The sequence below is a fragment of the Tamandua tetradactyla genome, chromosome 19 (assembly GCF_023851605.1).
Source record: "Tamandua tetradactyla isolate mTamTet1 chromosome 19, mTamTet1.pri, whole genome shotgun sequence".
Taxonomy (NCBI): domain Eukaryota; kingdom Metazoa; phylum Chordata; class Mammalia; order Pilosa; family Myrmecophagidae; genus Tamandua; species Tamandua tetradactyla.
In genome coordinates this window covers 49,165,865-49,190,758 of record NC_135345.1, presented here as the reverse complement: position 1 = coordinate 49,190,758, position 24,894 = coordinate 49,165,865, and the positions used below count along the sequence as shown (strand labels likewise).

At 34.6% G+C, this 24,894-nt stretch overlaps 1 protein-coding gene across 1 annotated transcript; it reads left to right on the top strand.

Moving 5' to 3' along the window:
* Nucleotides 1-8,988: 8,988 nt before the first annotated feature.
* Nucleotides 8,989-9,231, top strand: COX7B2 (cytochrome c oxidase subunit 7B2). Its single transcript, XM_077137131.1, is given in 1 exon segment — nucleotides 8,989-9,231. A coding segment is annotated over 1 exon segment (243 nt).
* The last annotated feature ends 15,663 nt before the right edge of the window (nucleotides 9,232-24,894 follow it).

The window sequence follows — 24,894 nt, the reverse complement described above, 5'->3', positions numbered from 1 at the left end:
TGAACCTGGTAATCTCTGAAACTAGAATTCTAATGGTGAATCTTAGGATTTTAAAACAAGAATCTTTATTCTGAATTTCTGTAGCATGCTTTTAGATGGATAACCTATTTCAGATGTGCTTTTTTGTTTGGCATCTTTCCCTCAGGAACTTAAGAGGAATACTAAAAATAAATATCAGTTTACTAAAGCAAGCACCCTGCCCCCAAGGTTTGGCAAAGTGTATTGCCCTACTGTTTCTTCTGAGGCATCTACAAAGGAAAAAAAAATCAACTTATTGAATCAGCCCCTCTGGCCTAATGTCTCCCCCATTTCCAAATAATGAATCCTAAGTGGAAAAAGAAACAGTAAAATACTGACATCTAGTTACATTTTTTTTTAAGTTTCCAAAAGTTTATGAAAGTAAAAAGAAAAAATAATTATGCTGAAAGCTTAGAACTGGCAAAGTAACTTGTAAAGCAAACACAGTTACTATTTGGGGCTGAGAAGTGCTCTTCTCATCTAATGGAATTTCTCTGCAAATTACCTATAAGTTGCCCAGGTGATGGCAATAAGAAAAGTCTTATTCACAAAGCTTTATATACAGATACATTTTGAGCAGAGTTTAGGAGGGCAGAGATAGTCCAAGTGGACGTTTAAAATCCAGAGATTTCAGAAACAAGGAAGAAAGAGTTATTTTGCAGCACTAAATAGTCCAATCTGAACTTCAAGTTTGATCAAAATTCACTTTTGTCATAGACGATACTGACCTGAGTTTGGTTAACAATTAAAATAACGTTTATGAAAAAGGGAAACACTTGATAACAATGTTTTTTCATTAAAAGGTCTTTAATATCTAAAATTAAACATTCTTACGCTCACCTTTACCTAAGTGCATGAGTAGCATACATAGATTAAAAGCAGGAGTGGCTTGCACATTTTCATTTCTATATTTAAATGTAAGTTTCAATTATGCAAGGAGGGGTAACTGCTGTGGTTCTAGTGGCCACTGCAGAATCATACAGTCTTTCTAATCTTAGAACATTTAATGAATAAAGTTGGATGTGGAGAGGAGAGAAACTTCTATGCCAATATTAAGGCTGCTAGAATTAGAACTACATAATAAAGACCAGATTTAATTGCTACTGTGAGTGTTGTTAAAAAACCCTGGCCTTACCACATACCCTATAATCCTTGAGTCTTATGTTGCAAGTGCTTGCAAGAAAGTGATTTAATTTTTGAAATACCTTTTGGAGCCATTAAACCACCAGAAATGAGTAGAGTGAAGTCACAAGACTGAGAACACAGAAACATCCTTTGGCATTCCCTAATTTGTTCTGAAAAAAAACAAAAAAACAAAAAAACGCTAATATGGACATAGGTTCCAGGAAGAAAAAGCATGCCATGTTCAACTGAGTTTGGAAAACACCACATGCCATGCACTGCAAAAGAATCACTGGGCACATTAGCACAAAAGAAGTTTGAAATATACCTCAGTAAAGAAGGTAACTTTTTTACCTGCTTATTTCCCAAACTTAGATGACCTTGGAGCCCTTTTTTCAAGTAACATCCATTAATATCACACAGAACTAGTGAAATGAGCACATTTTTTGGGAAATGTTGAAATAAGGTCACTTTTTTATTGGACCCCATATCAATCCAGTGAGACTGAGATAAATTATACATTCCAGTCACTGGAATAAGATATCTTTCTTTTAAAGTTGATGCAATAAATTCCCACATTCTAGTTTACACATGACATACTTCTAGCTCTGTTAGCATGAGAGAGATCCTCAGAGGTTGTCACATCTATGTGCCTGTGAAAAAGAATCTTGGTCTTGCAAAGCTGAAGATTAGATCAGGAAATAATGACCACAGCAAGGAGTGGCACAGTTTGAGGCCTAATTGGTGAACTGAGTATAAGTTCTTATCATTTGTCACTGGAACCTTTATAATAGCCCCCTAACCAACTCCATTGTTTCCAATCTTAGCCCCCTCCACTGTTGTTCAAAATAATATTTACAGAGCAAATCTGACCATGCGACTCAAATTCTTAATGTCTTTTAATGACTGCATATCATTTTTTAGAATAAAGTCTTTTACGGTTTCAGGAATACGTCATAATCATGAACTCTTTCTTTTCCCAGATTTGATTGGAGAAATGCTATGCATTACCTGTTTTCAACAAAATAGATTCTTCTAGCAGGGCCTGGCTATAAAAAAGTCTCTTGGCCATACAGGGCATGCAAAGTATTGCTCCTTTCGAGAGAAACCATAGCAGCCCAATCTATAACATTAGTACATCGCCTGAAATAACAGGATAACCAACTTCTGACATGAAATAGATTTTAGTGTGAAAACAACATGTGCATCCTCATTGAAGAAACGTGCTAGGCCTGCTAAAATTTAATAGAAGACACAATAAGAATATTTCTACAATCATGCCACCGACTTGCAGTATGATATTGAGTAAATCCCTTAACCTCATTTTTAATGTTTTGTTATCTTACACTTAATATTCAGAAAGGAAAATGAGTGTAATTTGGAGTACTTTCTGACTAAAGAAAATACTGTGGATGCTTAATAATTGAACCACATTAATGTTATCAAGCCCATAAAAGAAATGGCCTGAATGAATGTTCTGATTATTCCCAGTATGGACATCATTAAATACTTTCGGATTCAAGATGGAAGAGAAACTGGGCAATCACTTGACCTTTGATTGCAGGGAAAATGTAAAGGAAAGTACATACCTTATATTTCTTCACTTTTAGGCAATATTTGCCATTTGAGGACATCAACTCACAAATTCTTTGCCCACTCTGTTATTTCTCCCTCCTGGCATGACAATTCACTGCTATAATCTGCCTTTTTATTTATTTGTTCAGCTAGCATCCATTTATGTAACTTTTAAGGCTTAGTAAAGTGACATAATGCACAGCCTTAAGCAAATTCCTGCACCATCCATCAATTCAGTGACTCGGGAGATGATGCAATTATACATGAAATAAAACGTTGTTCGACACTTTCACCAGCAGCATTGCTTCTTGCAGGGTTTCCATATTTCCTGTTATGAAAAGCCTGAAAACTTAAGTAGTTGTGATGGAGACACTTTGTACTATGCACATTTAATCCCTCCTTTAGGATCATGGTCTTCTGAAAAATACATAAATGAACTGAAGAATCTGTAAGGTTTGTGCATTTTCATTTCAAGACAATTGCATTTTCATTACTTGTTATTCTGCATCGATATTCTGAAGCTGAAAAAAAGAAGAGAAGATATAAAAACATGTGCAAATGAAGGTGTTAACAATTGAATAATGTAGTCCAAGAACCTTAGATTTGAAAGCATATTATTCATTTTACATCAAACCACCAGTATTACTAGTGCTTTCCATGCTTTTAAATGCTGCCAACTATTTCTGTTGACTAACGTATTCCTGTGGCACCCCTTCAACTCTTTCAGGTCACTCAAAATACTTGATACTGCTTTCTAAATTACCATTTTGGGAAATTCAATTACTACTATACTCTTTAGTTGGTCTAAAAGAATAAATGATCTTCCTAAAATGTTTTGTTTTCCTTGGAAAAGCCTAGAGAGTTGGAACTAGATAAGACCCAAGAGATTATCTGATCCAGTGTCCCATAAACATGTCTGATGATAAGACTCTCCTGAGAACTTGTTTAAACAATATACATTTTTAGGCTCCTTCTCTGGAAACTCTATTATAGTATGTTTGACATGGAGCCTAAGAATCTTCATTTCTAACAAATATTTTAGATAACTCTTAAGATGAGGCAGTTTTGCAAAGCAGCAAAATAGTTTGATATTTATTTTATAGGTGAGGAAGCAGATATTATGATAGATTAAGTGATTCTCTAAATTCTTGTAGCTAAACAAGTGGTGCATGATGTTTTTAAAGTTATGATCAATTCAGGAAAAAAAAAGTTAATGGCCAACCTTTATACATCTTGTGTTAAGGAATGGGAGAATCTATTGTTTTAGAACTTAAATTGTCTACTGTATTAAATAGAACGAAGTCATTTGGAACGTTGTGGAATTGGGATTGTGGGAGAAATGATGAAAGACACCTTTGGGTTCTATGCAACTTATTCCTTACTCGATGGTTATCATTCAGGGGTGATTTTACCCCTTGGTCACATTCAGCAATGTCCAAGATATTTTTTTGGTGTCACAACTGAGAGGCAGAGGTGCTACTGAAATCTAGTGGGTAAATTCAGGGATGCTTCATAGGATACAATGTACAGGAGAGTCCCCTATTGTCCGTGACTTCTCACTCAGCTCAGGGTCTCCAGCCGGGAAGGGAGACAAAAAGAGAGAGAGATAGACGCAGACAAACTAACCTTGGTGATAACACGAGTCCGGAACACGCAGCGGTTATGAGTACAGATCTTTACTGGGGTTAAGCGTGCTTTCTCAAATACAGGCTCCACGCGGGGGAAGACTCCCCACGGGGGAACAACCTCTATGCGGCCGTCAGGTACGGCTCCTTGTGGGTTATTCTCCCCACCTCATCCGGGTAACATCTTATATACATAATCGGGGTCCAATGGGCTGACGCCACGTATACAGTGGTGATAGGTGGGCATGGTTGGCGGATATGTAAGTCATACACGGAAGCAGGATGTGAGCGCCATCTTGGCTCACTCGATGGGCGGGGGGAACTCTAGAGCAGGCTGCAGCGTGTCCACTAGGCCCGACCGGGAGGCGGCTCTCCACACCCTATAACAGAATTATTCAGACCAAAATGTCAGTAATGGCCCAGCTGAGAAACCCTAATGGATTGAATTGTGTTTTGCCCATTTAGAAACATTCTTGGTTGTGTTCCACATTCCAGTAGGTATAAACCCATTGTAAATAAGATCTCCTGCAGATGCTAAGTCAGTTAAAGTTGGACCGAACCGAATCAGGTTGGGCTTTAAGCCATGTTACTGGGATCCTTTATAAGCAGAGTGAAAGTCAGACTGAGAAGGAAGCTATGGGGAATAGCCACTGATGAAAAGAAAGGATAAGGCATCACCATGTGGCTTGTCATATGACAGAAAATCTAAGGAACCCCAAAGATTGCTGGGAGGCTAGAATGTACTAGCACCAGGAAGAAGTAAGCCCTCAAGCCTCTGAAGCCATGAGCCAATAAGTTCCTGTTGTTAAGCCAACCCATTGTATGATATTTGTTTTTGCAGCTAGGAAATTAAAACTCCCTCGCCTATACTTAATCTGGTATTGAGCATCATTTCCCTCTGAGACACTTGATTATAATATCTGGGTTCATTTGAGAGTAGGTCACTGTTTCTTATTGTCTTTGTTTTTTCACCATGCATGTCTTTATTTGATTGTTCATCGAACCATGCACCGGATAAAGGGCATATCAGTCAAAAGTTTTTCTGCAATCACACAGTTACAAGATAGAAGTTAAGTAATTATACATTTATTATCAAGTATTATACGTTTATTACCAGGATGTTCCTGGTAATAAAGTAGATATAAATTCTTATGCCAAAGCTAAGCTGGCCATTTACTGGTCAGGGTTAGGCTAAATTTAGACTAGACGAAGTAGATTTTTTTCATTTAGGACCATAGAGTAAATCCTTTTAGGATTCCTTCCTCTTCTACTCAGACCTGCCCATTCCTAGAGCACATTAATTATGCGTCCTTTGACCATAGAATATTCTGGGCCTACATCATTCAAACTCTTATTCCCTATGATCAGGTATAAGCTACCTGAATCTTAACCTAGAGGGCTAAGTGAATGGAACCGTAATTTACTTTGAAACTCATTCACTGAAACTGTCTGATTTTATTTTCCTTATATTTCACAATTCTATCTCCTTTCCATTACTACCATTAAATAATTCAAATCCTCACCATCTCTTTCATAAACCATTGCAATAAGCAGGGTGCTAGCCTCATATCTTTTTTCATTTTTGCCATTTCTCTACCCATTATCCACCTAAAAATTATCTTTGTAAAATATATTTTCCCACCCCACTCTTTTCTTGGTTAAATCAATCAGTCACTTATTCTTACTTATAGGAATATTTCACAAACTGGTTTTTATATGTAATCTTTTTAAAGGGGAAACAAATTATATTATATTACTGGTACCATCTTAATATCTTTCATTCTAAAATCATTTACGTATGTGTAAATGTAAAAGCAAGCTCACCCTTTTTATGTTTGGATGTTAATGCAACTTTACCAAAACATACTTTCATATTGAAATAAACCAGCATATACAGTAAAGAAAATTCAAGTTTGCAATATTACTTTAATATGACAGTTAATAATGTCCTGAAATTATATCACTGCTTGTAGTGGCAAGTTCTTTATTTCCACATGCCTATGCTACATAGTAAGTCATGGCATGACCTGATTTTTCTAATCCTTTTCTTTATTTGGTCCCTGACATGAACTTATTATTTAGAAATAAAAGCTGCTTTCATTCTTTTTGCATTAGTCCAGGAAAAATATTTTTTACATTTTTTTGTATTATCATAAAAGTAAAATCAGAGAATTAAAAATTCTCTTTGTTAACTCACAGACAGGATTGTGAGCTTGGGAATAATGGTTTTCTAAACAATGAAATATACTGACCTATAGAATTGAATTCAAATGCCATAGCAGGGCATGTAAAACTTCCCATGTGGTCTCCTTTCCTAATCTCTCCAGGCTCACCTCCAGGCATTTGCTTCTTCAACACTCATTACCTAATATTATTGAGCTCACCAGAAACTCCTACCTTCATACTATTTTAGGCCTTTATGCTTATTGTTTTTCTACTTCATCTATATCTCACTGTTCTATTCTTATATATTCTTTATTCACCCTTCAGAATATAGCTTAGATATTATTTATTGTAAAAGCATTCCTAGAAGCCCAGCAGGTTGAGATGCACCCCTCTCTTTGCACTCTCCCTAACCTGTCGCCTCCCTTAGAATAATTCCTCCATTGTGCCATAAGCTTCTTAAGATAGGTATTATACCACTGGTGCCTGGTACAGGCCTTGCAACACAATAGCTAGCTAAGAAATACATAATAAACTACAGTGAACGATTTTCAATTAAAAGGCCATCTTTGGTAACCACTCTTTTCTGTTTTGTTTTGTTTCATTTTGTTTTTTTTTCAATACCAAGAACTGAATATATTTAAGAAAATGTGGTATAGTTGAAAAATGCCCTGGATTTAGAATGCAAAGACTTGAATTCACATTATGTCCTGCCATTTGTTTTTTACTTCTCTTTCCTTTTGTGTAATTTGTTGATAAATTACTGCTATCCCATACCATGTCTACACATATGCAAAACTCTGGCACAATGTCTGGTCAATAAATGGCAATAAATTGTTGTTTCCATCCTGCATTTTTGCTTTACTTTTTTATGACCTTTAGTGATTGAAAATTAATATTGTTACCAGCAAATCTTCAAATCTGCATCCTTCCTTATCACAGTTACATTGAGGCCCTGTTCTAGCCATTTTTCTTGTACTAAGCTTCAGCATTTCTGTAAAGAACAAATGACACTATCAAGTTTTTCCTTTTTTTGTCCCCTCGAATACTTTACTTCTTTAGCCATTTACATTTATTCAGAACACATTTCTTTTATTTTGTTGCCACAAGCATGAGGAATCTTTTCTTTGTATTAGCTAGAGAAATCTATTTTCTTTCATTTCTGTGTGGTCCGTTTTCATAAAAAATCATCTATTTTAAGAAGCAGTTGCTTTGCCTGCATTGCACAGCTGACCTACCCTTTCTTTAAGCACTCAAATTATATTAGAACCAATAGATTAAATTCTTTGGGTACTAGGCAGTAGGACTCACCAGTAACACAAAATTTATTCCAAATGAAGTATGTCGTGCATATTCCGCAATACAAAAAAACCTCTAATCATTATGCTCCCAGCTCCTATGTAGATTTTATAAACAAAAGTAGAAATAAGGTCGTTCTGAGGCAACTTGTTATCAGATGTAGCTGAAACTGATAGGATAAAAGGAATGAAAGGATTGCTGCTTGCGTATTATAGAAAGGAATGGCAACTATAAACTATAGAAATAGTTCCTAAAGGAAAATTTTTAGTAATAGATGCATTAGTACAAGAAAAGTCAACATAGATGGAAAAGAACAGCTTCACAGATATGGGAATAGCCAGTGGATGAACTGAAAACTACAAAGGGCTGCTATCAATGTCCCTAGAGACAAAGTATCAGGGATTATACTCATAATGTTAATGTAACTTAACATTATGAGTATAGAAATAATGAAGTCAATATACCATAAAGCAGCAAGTATGTGTCAATGGCCCACTAGAGATCCCCATCATCGCAAATTATTTTCTGGTTGTGTGCCTTCCTAAAGACTGAAAGTAACGTTGACACAGGGCTTTTGTATTGAATTAAGGCTGCGCCAGTTACACCCTGAACCATTTCACCTTCAACCTACTGTAAATTCAATTAAAATAAAAAACCTTGGTGCCTTTCTGATGGAAAGAGTCATGACTAACAAGAAACAACTTTGAATGTTTGGAATAAGGCAGGTCATTCGACAAGTGAGGCAAGGGGAGAATGATTTTAATAGCCATTTTAATCATGATAAAAAGTTTGGAGTCTATCCAGGGTTTGGATATTTTTGCTAATCAAAAAAGCTAAGATGTACTGCATGCTTACTTGGTGGTGGTGTTCTTTTCAATTATCACATGTAATCCTGACATCACTCCTAGGAAGTGGACATTATTATTTGTTTTGCCATTGAGAAAAATGAGGCAAAAAGAAGTTAAATAACTGCCCTAGTCCATACAGTTAATCAAAGTGGCAGAACTGAAATTCAAATCCAGACACTGTGATTTCAGGCTCACGTGTCTCACCACTACTCCACGGGAAGTTTTGGGCAAAAATATTGAAAGAGAGAAGGATTGAATACTGATCAGATGTCATTGCCTACCTTTTGCTTTTCAAGTCTTTTTGAAACAGCCAGTAGCTGAAATCTTATCATGCCTTCATGTTTCTCTTAGCCAGAAATACACTAAATAGTTTCAAGATTTGAAACTTTCAGTGAATTGTGGCAAGACAGAGACGTTGAAAACACTCACCAGCAAATCATGACAAATATGGTGCTGCTGTATTAGCCAGTGAAGCCACTTTTTGTGTTGCTGTATGGGTGTTTACAGTCACACAAATTGGAATAGAATGGAGCCTGTCCCCTGTTGGCAGATTCACCCCAAAGAAATGGCAAGAACAGTAACCATCTAGATGTTGTAATACCAAATTATTTCAAAATCAACTTATCATCTAAGGCCTTTGCTAGTCATTAAAATGTTGCATTATTGAAGAAATAAAATATGTTTAAAACCTTTAAAAAAAGGCTTTGCAAACAGTAATTATAGCACCTGGAGTCAAGGCAGATCACAGGAGATATGAATAACAAATGTTTAAAAGTAGGATTAATAAAGCATGTGTTCTTCTTAATGATTTACACTGTCCTTCAGTGGATATACAAGCATATGTATTTTACAGATTAAGTTTAATTAGCTAGCAAATCCTATTGAATCTATCTTTAAAGTTATTTGGAATCAGACCCTTCATTTTTCCCAACCTGATCTACGCCGCCCTTTCACTAGGATTATCATAGACTTTCTAGTCAGTCTCCTTGCTCCCACATTCGCCCTCTCCCCTCTCCCCTCTGCCCACACTTATATACTCAGTCTTTCAGCACAGCGGTCAAAAGGATCATTTAGGACATTAGTCTGATGATCCCACTCCTGTCTTAAAAACTCAAATGCTTCCCATTTCATTCCCGAGTTGAAGTCCTTAGAAAAGTGCTCAGGTCTCCTAGATTCCATCTGGGTTGGTTTCACTTCTGCATCAGGGCTTTTCCTCTTCCTGTTTAGATACTTCCTTAGGATTCTGTGTGACTCAGTAATACCTGTCAGGCTTTACTTACATGTCACCTTTGCAGTGAGGCCTTCCTGGACCACCCCTTTTAAAACTGCATCTTTTACTCTGGCCTAACATTCCTTATTCTGCTTCCTTGCCTTATTTTTCTCCATAGCACTTATCATCTAACATAGCACAATTTTATTTATTTGTTTCTTTACGTTTGTGCACATATGTCCACAAAACTATGGAATTTGGGTGACTTTTTTTCATCACAGGGTTCCTAGAACAGGGTCTAATATTTTAGGTCTTCAATAATTACCTATTGAATTAATGAATGACTTTAGGTAATTCAGAATCCTTGTTAGTCTGAAAATAATGAATCTTTATACCCCTGTGGCTTTGCAATGATTATTTCAGGGTTTATTCGCTCTCTATTTTAGTTTTACAAATTAACCCAGAACTCAATGGCTTAAAACAAGAAACATTTAGGGTCTCAGTTTCTGTGGTTCAGAAATCCAAGCATGGCTTCACCGGGAGCTGCTAGCTTAAGTCCTCCCAGTTCTGCAGTCTCCTTCTCCTTCCAAGGATCCACTTGCATGCTCACGTGCATGGCTGGCTGTATGCGGCCCTCTTGTCCTTGCTGTCTCGGGGCTGGAGACATCAGTTCCTTGACATGTAGTCTCCTCCCAGACCTGCTCCTCACTTCCACCCTGAATGTTTTATGATCTGAATATTAGTTCTCTATGCATGCATGCATGTAAGTATATCTGTATGTATAAATATGTGCATTTGTACATAGAGAATGTATGTATGCATAAACATACATATATATTTTAAACTTTTTCACTTTTTTCATTTTGTTTCTATTTTTCACACATACATATTTAAGAACACAATTATTTAAGGAATATGTTTATTTTTGGTTAAAATTATTATGATATTCAAGATTTTGGTCATTGATTTCTAATAAACTTAGATATTGAATATTTTACTGTCTTTTATCATTTTTTTCTTTGGAAATTATATTCAGACCATACGAATATAATTTATAATTATAATTATAAACAAATCATTTTGCTTTCCTCCATGTGCTTTCAAATGAGAACAAAATGTAAACCTTTAACAACTCTAAACACACAGACATGTAAAATGTATTCATTTTCCACTTATTATTAATGCTTACCCACAATCCAATTAATTACAGTTGGAAATATTAGATTTCCTGAACTAACCCCCTTAAAAATGGTACAAATATAAGTTTCAGGTTTGAGAAATGTCAAAAAAGATGCAACTCTGTGTCAGAGTTTTTACCAAAGTTCTTAACTGATTTAACAGATGCACTGTATGTCATCTTTGAAGACATAATGTAAGAAAAATGAATTAGAGATTGCACACAAGTTATTAGTAACCCTTAGCAAAACAGATTTCAGCAATGAAATGCACCCCTACAAAGAGAAATTTTTACTAATTTTGAAAATTGTTTAAATATAATGATATCAGTTATTTGTTACAGATATAGAAAACTGCATAGATGTATGACACACATCAAAAAGTTTTTCGTGTTTTATATAATAACAGTTGCCTTTCCTGAGGAGAGGTGAGGGGGGAAATGGTTGGCATTAATTCGAACAGTATCACTTAATTTCCAATAACCTTTTACATTACAAAAAATCTGCAACTTCATTTTCTTCCCCTATCTGGAAACCATAGAAACCAATGTGGAATTATAGCAAAGAAGTTCGTCACTGGGCTATCTCAAACTGATCTCCATGGAAACATTTCACATTTTCATGAAATGAAAGATCTTCCAATCAGATACAGGGCCATAACTGATGCATTTCTGACAAATATAACAATAAGAAGAAGGTAGTATCTGGATATTTTATTAGGCAATATATATGTGAGAGTGTAATACTACTAATTCATACATAAGAACATTTAAGTGGCAAATATGGTGACTGCTAGATAAAGTAAATTACAGTTTTATGAATAAAGTTGTCTTTATTACTCTTTAAATATTGTTTCTTTTGTATTTAAGTATTAAAGGAAACTTCTTAAAATGTTTAGACTTTGGACTCAGAAGCACCTGCATTCAGAACATTTGGTTGAAAAGTTAATGAATTAGGGAAAATGACTAATGCACCATCAGTAAGTGTTTACCTGGCAAAATGTATGAATGCTTGATGAAAGTATCGAAGAAGATGATGGTGATGATGATTTCAGTTCTTTAATACCTGAATAATAAAGGTTACTTTCAGGTGACAGATATTAAATATGAAGGCCATATTCTGTACTATCAAGAACTCATACCATGATTTAATTTTGATAGTACTAGGCTATTCCTAATTTTAGAAATCAAATAAAGTCCCAAAATTCATATTTAAGATTGTTTTATTGAGCATGGGTCACATAAATGGGCTGGGAAAGGGCTCCATTATAATTGTGGGATTAGGCTTGAATATAAGCCTATAAGATAAAAATTATTTTCAAAATTATCTTGAATTACACATAGAATTTATTAGTAATTTTAATGAAGACTTCTGCTCCAGGCATATAAAACATATATGGTAATATATATTTGCCAAGGAGTATACATGCCAAATAAAATTGTACAATGAACTCAGAGTATGATTATATGCTAATGTTATGAGAAGAAAATTAAACCAAGAGAACACCATTCAGGAGCATGGACACTCATTGACAGAATGATATATATAATTTTCTGGTCTATATACATTTTTCTGTCTGTGTCTTTCTCTTTTTCTTCCTTTCTCATTCTATTATCTATGTCCCAATCTCTCAGTTTCTCCCAGCCCTTTCTTCTGTCCCTATCACTCTTCTTTGTCTCCTGGCCTATAAATCGAATCTGATAAAGTTAAATGCATAGATGATGTGGCTACATATCTTACCATGGAAACTGTATTAAAAATAAAAATAAGCAGTTTAATCAACTTTTTCCTGCTGCAATACATGCTGCATGATGATGTATAAATAACTTTTGTGGATATATCCAGAATTTTTTTTTTTTTTTTTTTACATGGGCAGGCACCGGGAATCGAACCCGGGTCCTCTGGCATGGCAGGCAAGTGTTCTTGCCTGCTGAGCCACCATGGCCCGCCCAATATCCAGAATTTGATTTTTAAAAATATGCAGGGAAATAAAACAATAGAAACATACATTTCTGAAAATGTGAGATAAGAAGTCATAGGTATTCATAAAATAATTTCAAACATATATAATTATATTGATTATAGACTTTTGCAATTTTTAATGAAATAACTAAAAATTCATAATAGGCATGATTTATAATTATCTCATTTATATTAAAGAATTTTATTTTTGGAAATTATTGCTTACTACAGTTTTCCACATTAATGAGATAGGTTTCAGTTATGTCACAAGTTCAAGCACATTATATCTGGCACCACACACTATTGTCTCTTAAAACAAAATACATCGAAATGCTAATATATGAGTGGGGCATATATTAGTAATAAACTTGAAGTCATTTAATTTTTATTTCCATCTGTCTATTTACCTACCTTGCATACTAAATTATTTGTGAATTTGAGTTTTTAATTGTTACCACTGCAGTAATAAAGTACTCAAGATATACATTCTTATCACACCAATTGATGTTATGAGAACATTAGTTCAGTTCATAAACCATCCTGTCAAAGTATGGTTTACTTCATAAGTCTTCTTAAATGTGGTATCAAGAGCATTTAACAGAGTTCTGAATGAGAAAGGCTTATATCTGATGGAATGAAATGCTATTCATAAGTTAGTCTTTATGAATAAGAAACTGCTCACTTACCTCTTATATGCATGAAAATTTAACTTTTATGTATATTTCCAAATATTGGTTCTGAACTGAAAGTAATTTGAATTATTCTTCTGGTATTTTCCAGTGAAACAACATAGAATGCATTTCATGAACATAAAAATGGTTCTGTAAAATAAAAAGTGAAAGTCATTTTCACTCATCTTGATAGAACAAATGGCACTAAAATGAGGTGAATTAAAGAGTCTAATCAAGAAAAAATAAAACAGGGTTTTCTTTATTTGCTAAATGTTGTGTGATTCAAAGGAGTTAGTTCTTCAGTTATTAATCAATAAATGAAAAAATTTAAGATGGTTGCTTCTATAAAATAAAACAAAACAGATATTAGAAAAACTTTACAGCAAGTTTCCCATGGAAGGTTGTAAAAATAGAAATGTCATATTATTCAGAATTACTTTTCCTGATACAACACATAAAATTTTCAGACAAAATTATTCTTTTAATCCATGATTATATATTACATGTTTATATAGTCATTTAACTAACAGAATAGTTTGCTTTCTTTACCCTTTATAAATTATTAACTTATTGGGTTGTTATGACTCCATTCAGAATATGAAGTCAATGACTAGTCTAGTATAGAATTGTTAGAATTAGAAATGTTTATGGGAAAGTGTTTTGGTTTGCTAAAGCTGACAAAATGTAATATACCATAAATGGGTTGGCTTTTACAACCATTTATTTGCTTATGAGCTTACAGTTCTTAGGCAATGAAAAATGTCCAAATCAAGGCACCAACAGATGACATCTTGACTTCTTTGTCACATGGCAATATGCATGGCCAGTAATTGCTGGTCCTTCTCCCCTGGGTTTCATTGCTTCAGCTTCTGGCTTCAGTGGCTTCTCTCAGCTTCTGTATATATCCTGTCTTTCAGCCTCTTTGGTCTGCTTAGCCTCATTGGGTATTTCTCTCTGTTTGTTGTGTGTGTTCTATATTCTCTTATGAAGGAATCCAGTAAGAGGATCAAGACTCACCTCATTCAAGTCACATCTCAACTAGCCTAATCACAGACATATGATAGGTCTATGCCCACAGGAATGGATTTAAAAAAAAACATGACCTTTTCTGGGATGCATAATTGTTTCAAACTATCTGTGCCAGTTTGAAACTGCTGTGTACCCCAGAAAAGCCGTGTTCTTTAGTTCTCATTCAGTATTGCTGGGTGGGATCTTTTTGACTGTTTCCATGGAGATATGACCCACCCAATTGTGAGTGGTGTAGTAACTTTTGATTAGTTGGTTTCCATGGAGATGTGCCTCCACTCATTCAATGTGGGGCTGTTTACTGGAGTCCTTTAAGAAGGAACCATTTTGGAAAAAGTTTTAGTGCCAACAGAGCTCACATAACCAGATATCTCTTTGGAGATATAGAAGGAAAATATCTCCAGGGAAGCCATTTGAAGAGGAGGGGAGAGGAAGCTCACAGACATTGCCACGTGCCTTCCCAGTTGACAGAGGTATTCTGGACCCATAGGCCTTTCATGAACCAAGGAATCCTCTCTGGACACCTTAGTTTGGACATTTTTATAGCCTTCAAGCTGTAAACTTGCAACTTGATAAATTCCCTTTTTAAAAGCTATCCAGTTTCTGGTATATTTCATTCTGGTAGCATTAACAAACAAATGCACCATCACAGGAAGAAAATGGCAAATTAACAAAAACAGCACCTTCTTTTATGAATTAGTCCCAAATGAGAGCTGCATTTACTTCCATTAGTTGGAATTAATCACTTGGTAAAGTTACCTGGTCATTGAGCCAATCTCTCCTCAGAACCACAGACCTGAAACATTTGACTATAATTAGTTAGATACAGTAAGGATCCGCTGCTTTTATAAAGTAGGCCAAAAGTAAGGTTTCAGAAAGATAGAAGTTTATTTCTCTCTCATTTAGCAGATCAGAGGTACACAAGCAGTTCAGGACAATATATTGCACACAACAACACAACAGCAGCTTTCATAAAACACAAACCACAGTTGATGCAAGGACAATTAGAAAGCAATATTAGGAAATAAATTTATATACAAAATTCTCCAAGACTGATCAAACCTACTCCCAAACCCCCCAAAAGTAATATGGTTATGAAAGTCCTAAATAGTAGCATAGAACACATACACATAGAAATAGACACACATAGCTAGTTGAAATAATATAAATACCATTATCTGACCACATGAAATTGAAATAAAAAATAATTCCAAACTCTTAAAACAGAAAAATCTTTGTGCTTGAAATTTAAAACAAACAAAAATAAACTACCAAGCAACTCTGGAGTCAGAGAAAAAATACAAACTGAATGTCTGGACTCTCTTGAAAATAAAGAATCAAAACAACATATTATATCACAATTTGTGGAATACATCTAAATTAGGCATTAGAGGAAAATTTATTGACAATAACAACAAAATAAAAATAAATGAATTAAATATGCAACTGTTAAGGAATAAAGAAAAGAAATGTGAGAAAGAAAATATAAACCAAAGAAAGCAGAAGAAAAAATTAAGCGACCCCAAACTAAAATTTAACAAAAATCCATTCGGGAATAATAAATTAATCCAAAAGTGAGCCCACTTATTAAAATGCTCAGCACAGTAAACCTATCAGCCAATCGTATTAAAAACAAAATGTGGGGAAGAGAACACCAATACAAAAAATTAGAGAATCCAATGTTTCAAATTGAGTGAAAATTATAAAGACTATTCTGTATATTCCTATGCAAATATATTTGAAAATCTAGTTAAAATGAATAATCCTAAACAAAACACAATTTGTCTAAATGAATTGGTGCTAAACAATACAAAACTTCCACAGACCAATTACTCTAGAATAAATGGAGAACATAAAGAGATCCCTAATAAAGCAAAACAAAACAGCCTTCCATATGTCCAGAGGAGAATTTTACCAAATATTTGAAGATAAGAACTTCTCAAAGCCTTTTAAACTATTCTAGGATAGAGAAAAGAAAGAAAAAATTTAATTCAGAAAGCAAGTATAATATTGATCATAAAACATGAAAATAATTGTAACAAAATTAAAATTACAATCCAATTTCATTTATCCATATTAAAGTAATATGTGATGACCATGAGGATTTACTCCAGGAATGTAAGGATGGTTAAAAAGTACACACATTAATATAATCCATCATATTAATAAATCTAGAAGATAAACCACATACATCCATAAATGCAGAAAGATCTGTGACAATATTTAAAATTTATTCTGTTTTAAAACAAGTAAAATAAAAATCTCTGATACACAAATGTAAATGCACACACATATGCCTTGGCCTAAAAGCCAGCAGCGTGCCTAATGAGACAACAGTAGAGGATTTTCTACCAATTTCAGGAACAAGGCAAATATATTATTTATTCCTATTTAACATTTTTATTGCAGGTATTAGCTTATACAATTAGTTGAGAAAAGCATAATTAGAAGATTAAGGCTTCAAAAGGAAGTGTTCATCTCTATTTGCTGATGATAGGATTATACTTATGGAAACCCAAAAGAACTGATGGAAAAATTACAAATAGAGAATTTCATGAAAGTACCAGATTATAAAATCATAAAATCAATATTTAAAAAGAAGATGGGACAGGCCACGGTGACTCAGCAGGTAAGAGTGCTTGCCTGCCATGCGCAAGGACCCGGGTTCGATTCCCAGTGCCTGCCCATGTAAAAAATAAAAAAATAAAAAAAAAAAGAAAAAGAAGATGTGGATAAGACACTCCATCTACAGAAGGAAAATGAGTATACTAACAAATATAATAAATATATGTAAATTTATATCCAACAAGTGTATATATTGACCCAATGGAGGCACATATAGGTTCTTTCAAAGGGAGACTCAAAGTCATACAGAGTTCAATCTTCCCTTACTTGATTCATAATGTTAAAACTTTTCCAAGAAAAATGCCAGCAAGTTATTTTTCTTTGAAGCTTGGCAAGTTAATTATAAAATTCATTTGGAAGAGTAAATTAACTAGGACACATGAAAAGTGGGGAGGTAATCTCTGACCTATTACATGTTAAAACATTTTCCAGAGTCTCTCTCTGTAGAACACTGTGGGATTGTGCACATATAGAAGACAGACCAAAATAATAGAATAGAAGATAGAATCGAAATAGACCTTATTGCATATGGAAATTTAATATATGAGGAAGGCAATATTTAACCAGGAGGGAATAAGTGGACTTTTTATTAAATGATGTTGGGATAACTAGTTAACCAGAAGGAAAATAGTTAAAATTGGATCAATTTCTGACACTATAAGCAGGCTAAATTCCTGCAATTCAATGCAAAAAAAAAAAAATCATATGAGAACAAAATATGAGGGCATTCCTTTAATACATAGGAGTGGGTAAAAATCCTGATGCAATAAGGAAAAAAATGATAAATTTGACCACATTAAAAAATAATTTCTGCATTGCAAAGAAAAAAAGAAGAAGAAGAAGAAAATCCATAAAGGTAAGTAAAGTTAAAAACGCAAAGGACTATTTGGAAAAGTGTTTGAAAATGAGCAGTTATTACTAGCTGTAATTTGTGAAAACTTTCTGTATATGGAGAAGATAAAGATCAATAATCCATAGAAATAAGCAAAAGAGAGAGGAACAGACAATTCACAGAAAAAAGATGCTGACATCTCTTCAGTATATGAAAATATTCACAACCCTCTCATAATAAGATAAGTGCTAATTAAAACTAAACTGAGATATCGTTTCTCACCAATGAGAATGGCAAAAATCCTAATTTGAAACATGTTAGTGAGGCTGAGAGAAAACGGGCCTTGTCATACATTACTGTTAGGAGTGCAAAATGGTAAACCTCCCTAGAGGAGAATATGGCAATATTCTGCTTTTGTCCTTTGAGGCAAAAATCTTATTCTAGGAATCTATCTCAAAATTCACTGGCAAATATATGAAAAGGCATACGCACAATGCTGTTCATTGCAACACTTTTTGTAATAGCAACAAACTGAAAATAGCCAATTATTAAACTCTTGTCTCTCAGCTTCAAAATCCACCCTTCTATAATTGACTTGGTTTTCAGGCTGTGACTCTGCAAACCACATTTCTGATTGCTAATTGGCTTCTTGTAATCTCTGGCTAAAGGGGGCACTATCTCAAAACTGGAACAAGGGAGAGGAAAAATAAAGGGTGTAATTCTTTGCTTCCTTTTCCTGTGAGTGTCAAAGCATCAATAATTTTATTCCCCTCCCAGCAGGAATTTGTTCCCCGCTGTTTAAATACTATCACTATCATACGAAATGTTTTGGCTTTTTTTTTTTTTTTTCTGGAGCTTGACATGTTGATTAAACAATTCGTTTGGGAGACCGAACAATATCCAAGTAAACCAGGACTTTTTAATCAGTAGTGCTGGGCTAAGCATTTTTTATTGGAAAGACATATAAAATTGATTCCACTTCTAGCACAAGATCAATTTCAAAATTTTCCAAGACTAAATACTAAAAAGTGTAATCATACAACTAGAAGAAAATGGGAACACTAAAGTTTGCAAGGGTAGTAACTGCAGGAAACAACAATCATCCTGGGATCAGAGAAACAAAAGGGAAAAGTTGGAGCTATTAGAACTTGGAAGCATAACGGTGGAGTTCAACAGAGTTGGGTCTCAGACCTCTAAAGAAGGGATGCTGTTATCTGGTGCCAACATCTTTAACCTTGGAGGAGGGGTCCTGCAGCGTTAGGATCCAGACATCTGATGAGGAGAAACCAGATGGCTGGTGCTTGTGTCTGCAAATAATATGATGGGAATCCATTTGTAAAGATTAGAAACACACTAAATTGGAATTAACAGAATACTAGGAAATAACCTCAATATTTTGAAAATTGTAGCGTACAGGAAAAGAATCAAGCATTGCCCTGCCTCTTCTATATGAATTCTAAAATAGGGTTAACAATTAAATGGTTAATAAAAGGAAGTTTCTTTTTATATTATTCCAGGTGATAAATGAACAAAGAATGACAGAATTAGAACATCATCATTCAAATACCACCTGATGAAATAATGGATCTTGGCAATGATAATTAGTATCCACTAATAGCATAAAAAAGGATATAGCCAGACATTATATGCCTTCTGAAGGAAGTGCAAACACCATCTATTAACTACTCTTACCAAAAATAATCAAAGCTCAGTCTAAATCTAACTACCAATTTATAGGAATTAAGGGGGCAGAAGAACACATGGTGCTGTGATAAGCAAAGGCCTGACTGTGGGAAACTGTTTTGGACAAATACCCAGTTTCTTCCACAAATACATGGCAAAGAAAGAAAAACAGGAAGTGGGAACCTATATATTAAATGAAACTTAAGAGACATAAAAAATAAATGCAATGCAGGGACCTTCATTGGATCCCTGACTCAAAAGAAACAAAACAAATAATTATGTGAGATAACAGGGAATGTGAACGCTGCCTGGATGAGTGATGATGTTAAATAATTTTCAGATATGATGATGATATTTTGGTTATGTAAAATATAAAATATTACTTATATGTCAGAGATATATACAGAAACATTTATAAATGAAATTATTCCTAGAATTTCCATCAAAATAATACAGTGTGAGAACTTGAGAGGTTGGGAGGGGATGCACAAATAATACAAGATTGACCATTATTGAAAAGTGTTAAGCTCCATGTTGGATACATGGGTGTTCATTTTCTTATTACCTATATTTTTGTATTTGTATCTTGTTTTTGAAATTTTACACAATAAAGTCATACATAATATATGCATTAATAATGTATTTTATATATACTGATAATGAGTAATAATGAAAATATGTCTTGTAATGAGTATTATGGCATTCTGGGCCCCATAAATGCACTACAGATGCATATTTTTCTGTAAAACTTCCCAATAACTATGTGAGCTATGTATTGTTATCCCCATTTTGCGTGATTTGTAAACATTTATGTTTTAAACTCTGAATTTCTGCCATTCTAGTTCTCTGATTAGTAGTAGAAAGTGATGATGATTTCAATTGCAGCTTCCTCAGAGAATATTGTCTTTGTAAAATTAATATTTAATAATTATAAAATAATTATGGTTAATGTTTACTATTATATGCCAGACACTGTTCTACAGGTTTTGTGTGTATTTATTTGGTATTGTCAATAACCCCATTGTTTTGAAATTTTTTTTATCTACATTGCCAGGCGTGACAAGGATGATTGACATAAGGTATGTATGGAAGAAAAGTTAATTGGTACTTTATAGGTCTTAGACTGAGAGGAGTTGCAGACCTCACAGGCTCAAATGGGAAAGCAGATCAGGAATGTAGGCTTAACTGAGCAGGAAGGGGGCAAGAGGGATACAGTGAACCTGGGGAGTAGGCTTTTATAGTGAATAGTGGTGGAACTATAGCAGTTGGTCACACAAGAGTGGGGACTGAGGGACTTGAATTTGACCTTGCCTTTTGTGGGAATGCAAACATAAGTAGGATATAGGGATTAAATTGCAAGACATTTTTTGAGTTTCTAATTTTTTTTTGTTATATAAGTTGTGAGTTTATAGAACAATCATGCATACAATACAGGATTCCCACATACTACCCCACCAACAACAACTTGTGCTGGTGTGGAACATTTGTTATTATTTATAATAGCATATTTTTACAATTGTACTATTAACTATGATCCGTGGTATAACTTACAGTTCATCTTTATGTAATGTAGTTCCATGGATTTTAAACAAATTTTTATTCTGTTAGCATAAATACAAGTTAGCATTTACCTGTTTTGATCACACTTAAATATATATTTCAGCACTATTAATTGTGTTTACAATTTTGCGCCACCATTACCACCATCCATTACCAAAATGTTTCTAGCATTCCAAACAGGAACCCTGTACATTTTAAGCCTTAACTTCCCATTCCCTATCCCTCCCTGTCCCCTGGTAACCCATATTATAGATTTTGATTCTATGTATTTGCTTATTCTAATCATTTAAAATTAGTGGGATCATATATTATTTATCTTTTTGTGTCAGGCTTATGTCACTCAATATGATTTTTTCAAGTTTCCTCCATGTAATCATATTCCTTTCTTAAGGCTGAATAATTATCCATTATACATATACCACATTTCTTTATCCATTCATTGAATGATGGACACTTGGGTTGCTTCCTTTTTGGGGGCAGTTGTGAATAAGGTTGTCATGATCATTGGTGTGCAAATATGTGTTCAGGTCCTTGCTTTTACTTCTATTAGGCATAAACCTAGTAGCTTGATTGCTAGGCCATATTGAATTTCTATACCTAGCTTTCTGAATAACTGCCAAACTGTCTTCCACAGTGGCTGCACCATTTTACAATGCCATGAGAAATGAATGAATCATCCTATTTCTCTGCATCCTTTCTGTTTTAGTGTGCTAGAGCTGCCAGGATGCAACACACCAGAGATGGATTGGCTTTAAGGGGATTTATTTAGTTACAAATTTATAGTTCTTTAGAGGACAGGCAGCTAGCTGCCACTTGAGTTTCTCTGTCAATGAGACAGCACACAGCAGCGTCTGCTGGACATGCTTCCTGGCTTCTGGGTTCCAATAGCTTTCCCCAGGGAGAGTCCTTTCTGCATCTCCAAAAGTCTGGGCTGACCTGTGAGTGCTGAAATGAGGTGTGCTGAGCTGCTTGAACTGTGCTGTGTTGAGCTCCTTTCTGATTTCTCTCTTTAAGGCCTCCAGCTAATTAAATTAAACCTCACTCATCATGGAAGGCACTCTCCTTAGCTAACCACAAATGTAACCAGCAATAGATGAATTTTACATACCGATGATTTAAGTCCACAGAAAAAGAACAGGGCATCATCAGCTGGCCAAATTGACATCTGAACCTAACTACCACACATATATTCTACATCCTTTTTAATCTTTTTAATAGCAACCATTCTAATGGATGTGAAATGGTAATCATGTGATTTTGATTTGCATTTCCCTGATGGCTGATGATATTCAGCAACTATTTCTGTGCTTTTTGGCCTGTTGCATATCTTCTTAGAGAGATGTCTGTTCATGTTTTTGCCTGATTTTTATTGCGCTGCTTGTCTTTTTGTTGTTACGTTGAAGTATTTCTTTATGTATTCTGGATATTATGCCTTCATCAGATATGTGGTTTCATAATATTTTCTCTCATTGTATAGGTTGTCATTTTACTTTCATGACAAAGTCTTTTGAAGAAAAAAGATTTAAACTTTGATGAGGTCCCATGTATTTATATTTTATTGTGTTGTTTGTGCTTTGGGTGTGCAGTCTAATAACCATTGCTAACAGAGGGTCCTGAACGTGCTTCTATATGTTTTCTTCTAGGAACTTCAGGGTTCTAGCACTTATATGAAAGCCTTTCTTCCATGTTGGTTGATTTTTACATATGGTATGTGGTAGAGGTCCTCCTAGGTTTTTTTGCAAATGGGTATCCGGTTTTCCCAGAACCATTTGTTGAAGAGGCTATTTCTTCTCATAATTGAATGGTTTTTGCCACCTAGTTGGCTTTAAATATACTCTCAATTATATTCCATTGGCCTGTTATGTCTGTCCTTATGCCAGGATTGTGCTGTTTTGATTACTGTGGCTTTGTAATACATTTAAATTATGAATTGTGAATCCTCCAACTTCATTCTTCATTTTCAAGCTTGCTTTAGTATTCTGGTCCTTTGCTCTTCCATATGAATTTGATGATTGGCTTTTCCTTTTCTGCAAAGAAGATTGTTGGAATTTTGATTGGCATTGCATTGAATCTATAAATTGCTTTGGGTAGGATTGACATCATAATGACATATAGTCTTCCAACCCATAAACATGGAATATTCTTCCATTTATTTGGGTCATCTTTGATTTACTTCTACAATGTTTTCTTGTTCTCTGTATGTAATTCCTTAAAACCATTAATTAGATTTATTCTTATATACTTGATTTCCTTTAGTTGCTATGTGAATGTATTTTTTTTTCTTGATTTCTTCTTCCAGTTTTCATTGTGTATAGAAAACAGTATTGATTTTTGGATGTTGACCTTGTACCCTGCCACTTTGCTGAATTCATTCATTAAATCTAGAAGCTTCTTTTGGACTTTTCAGGATTTTCTGTATATAGGATAATATCTTCTGCAAATAGGAAAAGTTTTACTTCTTTCTTTTCAATTTGGATGAATTTTTTTCTTGTCTAATTGCTCTGGCAAGAATTTCCAGCAAATGTTGAACAACAGTGGTGACAGTGCGCATTCTTTTCTTGTTCCTCATCTTAGAGGGAAAACTTTTAGTCTTTCTGCATTAAGTAGTATGCTGTGAGTTTTTAATATATGCCTTTTATCATATTGAGGAAGATTCCTTCTGTTCCTAGTGTACCCGGTATTTTTATCAAGAAAGTGTGCTACACTTGTCAAATACCTTTTATATTTATGAAGAAAGAAAAAAACAATAGTTTTCAAAGCAGTCTTCGACAAGTAGTCACAAGACAGACCCCAGAGTTTGTTATGGGCTACCATACGATCATCTCATATTTTTCCTTCTAGCTCCTTCAAAACATTGGAGGCCAGAAGGAATAAATATTTTGTGATCATTGCAATCTACTTATTTTTTCCCTTTTTGTGAAAAATAATATATATACAAGAAGCAATAAATTTCGAAGCACATTGCCACATTAGAAAAAATATCAATATAATGATTCAGCAATCATATTTGTGTGTTAAACCCTACCTTCTTTGTATAACTCTGCCATCATCTTTGATCTTTCTCCCACTCTTTAGGGGTACTTGGGATATGCCCATTCTAATTTTTCATGTTGGAAGGACTGTCTATAATATGGGGTAGGGAGATGGGTCTAGCTGATGTTCTGGAGAGACTGGCCCCTCTAGGTTTCAGGACTTATCTGGTGCAGGGACCCATCTGGAGGCTGTAGGTTTCTGGAAAGTTACCCCAGGGTGTGGAACATTTGTAAAATCTTATATATTGCCCTAGGAGTTGTTTAGGATTGGTTGGAATGGTTTGGTTTGGGGTTTGGCAAGTTATAATAGGTAGCAATGTCAAACTGAAGCTTACATAAGAGTGACCTCCAGAATAGCCTCTTGACTCTGTTTGAAATTTCTCAGCCACTGATACCTTATTTGTTACAATTCTTTTCACCCTTTCGGTCAGGATGGCATTATTGATCTCAGGGCACCAGGGCCAGGCT